We start from the raw sequence: 6,516 nt of genomic DNA, 5'->3' as shown, positions 1-6,516 counted from the left end.
AAACCACTTGTCATATAATAAAAAAGGGTGGAAACTTAAGAACGGACTCAAATGATATGTTGGAATTAGACTATATGGGCAAACTGACTCAGAGTATGAATGTGTTTCTGGGCCAAAAGTGTATGGCCATCACAAATGCCACAGAAAATCTCACAACTAACTGACTGGCACAAAACAAGTAACAAGCCAGGTGAGAGGTTTTATACTACAGACAGTGATCATTAGAATCTTCTTCTCTAATTTAAATCTAGTGCATTAATGCAGAAGTTATATTGTTCATATAGTTCTTAAAGAGATAATCCAACCAAATAAATGTAAAATTCTGTCATCATTTACTTAACCTGAACTTGTTTCAAACCTGCATGACTTTCCTCTGTGGGAAATAAAGGTGCTATTTATTTGGTCTATATAATGGAAGTCAATGGTCACCAAACTGTTTGGTTACCAACACTCCTCAAAATATCTTCTTTTGTGTTTTACAGAAGAAAGCAAGTAATGCAGGTTTGGAATGATATGGTTGAGTAAATGATGACTGAATTTTTTGGGTGGACTCCCCCTTTAATTTTTCCTGAGAACTCGCATTGTTTATAATTCATGCGAGTCAGATTTCCCCCTACACCTTTCCGTTGTGCACTTTCATGTGTGGCAGAGGCTATCTAGGTGAGAATAGTCTCTGACCTACATACTTTGTCACATATAAAAGTAGACCCCACTGAGGCTTAAATCCTGTTCATGTACCAGTCCTGCATCAGCACAGTCGTACATCATGCTGCTCAGTGTCTGTCTTCTCCTGTATGTCTTTTCTCTGTCTGGTAAGACGTTTACATATTACATCAATAAGGATGATTCTGTTGGGAGGGAACGTTTTAATTGAATACAATTAATTTACAAGACACATTTCTGTATGTACAGTATACACATTTTTTGTATCAATGGCTTGCAAGCAGTTTCAGTGATTTATTTATTAAAATATATTAATAATAATTAGCTGGTATGTACTGTACCCATGTTTTAACTATATTTGCCATGACAACCTCTAGTATCATGATCACAGGAGGGTTAGAAAGTGGTATTGTAGGTGGCAAAGAGGTAAAACCTCATTCCAGACCATACATGGCATCTCTCCAGTATAGAAGACAACATACATGTGGAGGAATGCTGATTAGGGATGATTATGTGCTGACTTCAGGTCACTGTTTGAAGTGAGTATGTACAATTTGAACATATACATTTTTTTTTATAAATAATGTACTAACATGATGCTCTGCGGTTATCACCACTTAAAATAATCTCAACATTAAATGTTTTCACAGCAAGAACTTAGAAGTTGTTCTGGGAGCACACAATATTAGTCAGAACGAGGACAGCCAGCAGATTATCCAAGTAGACAAGTACATCAGACATCCTAAGTATGAGAATGGTCGCTTTACCTATGATATCATGTTACTAAAGGTATTATTGGTGCTCAAATTGGGTGGATCTTTTTTTTTTCTTTTCACAAAACTTAGAGGTATTGACTGACTAATATGTTACAGTTAAAGACCAAAGCTGTGCGAAATGAGTTTGTGGATGTCATTGAGCTCCCTAAGAACAATAAGAATATGCCTGCCCATGTGGAATGCTCCATTGCTGGCTGGGGCATGACAAAACCTGGAGGAAGAGAATCGGATGTTCTGCATGAAGTCAGCCTCAAACTGCAGTTCAGCTTTGAATGCAAAAACAAGTGGAAGGACCATTTCAACTCTGAGAAAATGATCTGTAGTCTCTCGGATGGGAAAAGGGCGTTCTGTCAGGTACTGCAACATTACTTTCGATAATTAACAAAAGGTTTATGTCATCTGATATTTCACATAGTGGCAGACTACATTTGAAGTCTTTCATTTGTTTCTTTAGGGTGATTCTGGCAGTCCTCTTTTTTGTGACTCTAAACTTATAGGAATGGCTGCATACACATATATTGATGACTGTACATCCAAGAAGTACCCCGGAGTCTACATGAAAATATCTGCCTTCCTTCCGTGGATTAAAAAAATATTAAGTGATTGAAATAGCATAATTTATGCGTGTAAATGATCTATCATGTGTATAATTGAAGCCTAACAATCTCTATTAATAATTCTTGGCTACTCCCGAGCTACCATTTCCATATGGAATCTCATAAAAATGGTTAAAAATTGACATTTTAAAAAATATTTTTTGTCTGTATTGCTTCCAATGCTGTGTTCAGGAAGAACAACTGAGGCCACTAAGCTCCTGTATGATATAACCTACTTTTATTGGTCTAGCCTTCTTAAATTGCATATAGAAAAAAGCAACAAAAAGACAAACAGATTAAAGTGCAATAAATAAATCTTGTACAATCCTAAAACAAAAATAAAATCAGCTGTAGAACTTTTGTATATGAGACGGTACCTCACAATATATATTCTTGATGTTGAAAGGTATAGATTACCATACCATTACATATAAAATGTTATGAAATGGCAAAGATACTACCAATCTGTGACTGCGAAAATGAAGATGACCATACAAAAGTAAAGAACAAATGTCATGACCTTTATTTTAAGGTTTAGCAAAATCACTCACTTCTTGTATGTTACAGATTTTTTATGTTTGCTATAAGCAATGTCCAGTCAAATAAAAATTGGCTGCAAATACAATATGTACATTGATCAGTCTGTGTTTGATCTCTATAGGACACCAAAACTTCATCCCAACCTTTTTTATTTTTATTTTTATTTTTTTTGGATAAACACTAGATTTAGAATTAAGGTACTTTTTAAAGTACTGTTTTATTTCTGATAAACTTAACTGGGAATAGTATTTCAGTACTCTTTGTTCCTGTGACTCTCAATTGTTTGTTGGATAATGGCTACTTGTTATTTTGTACACAGTTTGTGGTTTGAGGTTAGAGGGGGAGGAGTTACACCTAGTGAGGGTAGAGAGTGTTTTTTTTTGCAGTATACTCACTCTTAATGCTTGTTGAACCATGGTTCTTTATTCTTTTCTTCTTCTCTTTGTTATCTCTTTGGCTGGTAAGATATCATTCATTAAATTTTTTCCAGAATTAGTTTTGTGCCTCATTTTATTTATTTATTTAGAAAAAAAATGTTGTAAAACTATTAAATATTTAAAGCTAATATATAATTTAAATAGCCTGGTAATAGTGCGAGTTATTCATGTTTTATCATAGGTGGGATGGAGAGTGGTATTATTGGAGGAAAAGAGGCTAAACCTCATTCTAGGCCATACATGGCATCTATTCAGTACATAAATCATCACACATGTGGAGGGATGCTGATCAGAAAGGATTATGTACTGACAGCGGCCCACTGTTTGAAGTGAGTATGTCTCTGGCTGCAGTATTTATGATGCTTTTCAAAAAGGACTATGGTAGCATCAAGACTTTTAGTTTATCTGTAGATTTGTGTTTTAGTTATTCAAATACTTTACAACTAAAATAACTAGGACATGACAATGATTAAACTGATAATCACGATTATTTTGATTAAAATCATCACGATTATTAATAACGATTATTCTATCAAAAGGGTAAATGCAATAACATTTCATGTGTCCTTTAACCAACCTCCACTGACTACATATACACTGCCTGCGTCCCAATGTGCATACTATCCATCCTAAATAGTATGTAACATTAGTAATTTTCCATAGGCTACTATTTAGGTCAGATAGGGTGGATAGTATGCACATTGGGACGCAAGGACTGACTTTATTTAACCATCATATCATCAGCGCTTGTTCCGCCATCATTGAGCGTGCACACGGGGTTGCCAGATTGCACAGATTAAGTAAAACCTCGGGCAGAAACAAGTGTATCCTTAAAGGAGAAAGCTCTTCACATCTGGCAACCACAAGCAACGCTAGTGAAGACTTGTTAGCAATAGACTTGTTCGGCATTGCTGGGAAAGCCCACAAAATGTCATAACCGTTTATGCCGTGGGGGAAAACAAACCATTCGAATTAACGCGTGGAGATCTTGTTAGGCGCTTGATCTTTACTTTTTGTGATGATTTCGATTGATTTTTGCTTGGTGCAATGCCGAAAAGTTGCTGTGTGGCATTCTGTACCTCTAATATAAGTTAAAAAAAAACCTAATCTTACGATGTATATGACTGATACACTGCAGTGATCTGTCGTTAGCCCCGTCCCCCTGCACCGCAAACCAGTTCTGATGGGGCTTACAGTAACCCTCCTTCGCATCGCAATCAAATACATCTAACTCCCTGATATTTTGTGATGTCATAATCTATTAAACATTTATTTCATATTATTATACACAATCCCTTACGAAAATTAGCAATGGTATTACTATAGTAAAAATATAATAGGCTAACCATGTTTTTTTGGGGGGCGTTTTTATTACCAATTGTAGCACAGTTTTACTACAAATACCATGGTTAGTGTAGCAAAACATGTTGTTTTTACCATGGTTTAACTATAGTAACCAATAACCATGTTTTTTTGGGTATTTTATATATGTGTGGCATTCTGTACCTCTAATATAAGTTAAAAAAAAAAACTAATCTTACGATGTATATGACTGATACACTGCAGTGATCTGTCGTTAGCCCCGTCCCCCTGCACCGCAACCCAGTTCTAATGGGGCTTACAGTAACCCTCCTTCGCATCGCAATCAAATACATCTCACTCCCTGATATTTTGTGATGTCATAATCTATTAAACATTTATTTCATATTATTATACACAATCCCTTACGAAAATTAGCAATGGTATTACTATAGTAAAAATATAATAGGCTAACCATGTTTTTTTGGGGGGCGTTTTTATTACCAATTGTAGCACAGTTTTACTACAAATACCATGGTTAGTGTAGCAAAACATGTTGTTTTTACCATGGTTTAACTATAGTAACCAATAACCATGTTTTTTTGGGTATTTTATATACATATACATATACATATACATTTCGTTATCTTTATTTTACGGCATGTATTTGTGAAAATGATTAGCAGCCGCAGCACACACCACATAGAATAACGCTGCGCATTTCAAGGCACTTCAGTGGACCTTAATGTTACCTGTTCTGTCAATGTTAAAAAAAACTTTTTAATATATCAATAAGAAAATATGACAGGCTTTTACTCAAGTCTTTATCACTTTATAAAAATTAAGCAAAACAAAACAACAAATGTTTACTTTCACAAGCTGTCTCGTATAGGCTTGTAGTAGGCTAAGCTGTCTCTTGCTCAATTAGGTAACAAAAAATGTCGGGAAACGACACCTCTGGCCATTCCGTTGGGTCGTTTGTCCAGTCACATATATCGTACGGACAGTCCGACCCAATAAGGCTCAGTTTGTATGCGTATGTTGCTCTGTCGAGCGGCAGAAATGATTTTATGTAGGCCATTCTGAGTCAACATGCTTTTCCAATGAGGGGGAAAGGACTGTTTTCCCCCACGCCGACTCCGCCCACACAGCCATGACGCGACACCGATCAAGTCTATGCAAGATAACATCTCTGTTACGTATGTAACCTTGGTTTCCTGAGTAGGGGAACGAGATGCTGCGATGACGTCATCACTTTGGGAACACCTTCGGTGTGACGAATGTCTGAAGCCCTTATACCATCACGCCAATTCATTAGCCAAATATCGCTTAGCACTGCCCCCAAAGCGCATGTAGGTGAGCTATATAGTGTGCTGCGCGCTATTCTCATCAGATTTCACTGATTTACAAAGGAAGCGCTATCAAGGTACGGAACGGCCGAGCATCGCAGCATCTCGTTCCCCTACTCAGGGAACCAATTTTACATACGTAACCGAGATGTTCCCTCTCATAGGCTCACTTCGATGCTGCGATGACGTCATCGCTTTGGGAATGCTATACCATAATGCCTGACGTACCGTAGATAGCTAGAAGACCAAGGAAAGCGTCTGCTCAAGCAGATAAGACCCGGGAGCCAGGAGCCATCCCTACGTCCAGACTATAAAACTTGATGAATGTGCTAGGAGAGGACCATCCTGCCGCAGCACAAACATCTTCCATCAAAGACCCTTTAAAGAAGACCTGAGAAGAAGCCACTGCTCTTGTAGAATGAGCACGCACCCCTAGGGTCGAAGTCAAACCACGTGCCTCATAGGCCAAAGAAATAGCCTCCACTATCCAGTGTGACATCCGTTGTTTAGTGACAGCGGAACCTCTGTTCTTACCACCAAAACACACGAACAACTGATCAGATCTACGCCACTGAGCCGTACGGTCAACGTAGGTCCTAAGTGCCCTAACCGGACAGAGATTCAGGGCAACTGACCCCTTCTCGGCTGGGGAAAAAGCCTCCAGGACCACTTGCTGAAAGTGAAACGGAGTTGAAGAAACCTTAGGAACATAATCAGGCCTGGGTCGCAAAAAGACGTTTACCAGTCCTGGTGCAAAGTCCATACACGAAGGACTAATGGAGAGAGCCTGCAGGGCCCCTACCCTCTTAAGGGAGGATAAAGCCACCAAAAGAACGGTCTTAATGGTCAGTAACTT

At 37.9% G+C, this 6,516-nt stretch overlaps 2 protein-coding genes across 2 annotated transcripts in view; both read left to right on the top strand.

Moving 5' to 3' along the window:
- Positions 1-638: 638 nt before the first annotated feature.
- Positions 639-2,089, top strand: LOC107570004 (granzyme B(G,H)-like). Its single transcript, XM_016256200.1, has 6 exons — positions 639-660; positions 753-812; positions 1,055-1,202; positions 1,314-1,452; positions 1,536-1,793; positions 1,894-2,089. Exons 1-6 carry the CDS (start codon positions 639-641, stop codon positions 2,044-2,046), a joined length of 780 nt encoding a protein of 259 aa, XP_016111686.1. The 3' UTR covers positions 2,047-2,089.
- Positions 2,090-2,978: 889 nt separating this feature from the next.
- LOC107569997 (granzyme B-like) overlaps positions 2,979-6,516 on the top strand; it is a 14,053-nt gene continuing 10,515 nt past the window's right edge. Inside the window, exons 1-2 of the mRNA XM_016256187.1 lie at positions 2,979-3,035; positions 3,194-3,341. Coding sequence (XP_016111673.1) covers positions 2,990-3,035; positions 3,194-3,341 — 194 coding nt within the window. The 5' untranslated portion in view covers positions 2,979-2,989. The remainder of the gene's footprint in view (positions 3,036-3,193; positions 3,342-6,516) is intronic.

The sequence above is a fragment of the Sinocyclocheilus grahami genome, unplaced genomic scaffold (assembly GCF_001515645.1).
Source record: "Sinocyclocheilus grahami isolate Dianchi unplaced genomic scaffold, SAMN03320097.WGS_v1.1 scaffold28.1, whole genome shotgun sequence".
Lineage (NCBI taxonomy): Eukaryota > Metazoa > Chordata > Actinopteri > Cypriniformes > Cyprinidae > Sinocyclocheilus > Sinocyclocheilus grahami.
The sequence above is the reverse complement of the archived record's forward strand: the minus strand, read 5'-3'. Positions and strand labels throughout refer to the sequence as shown.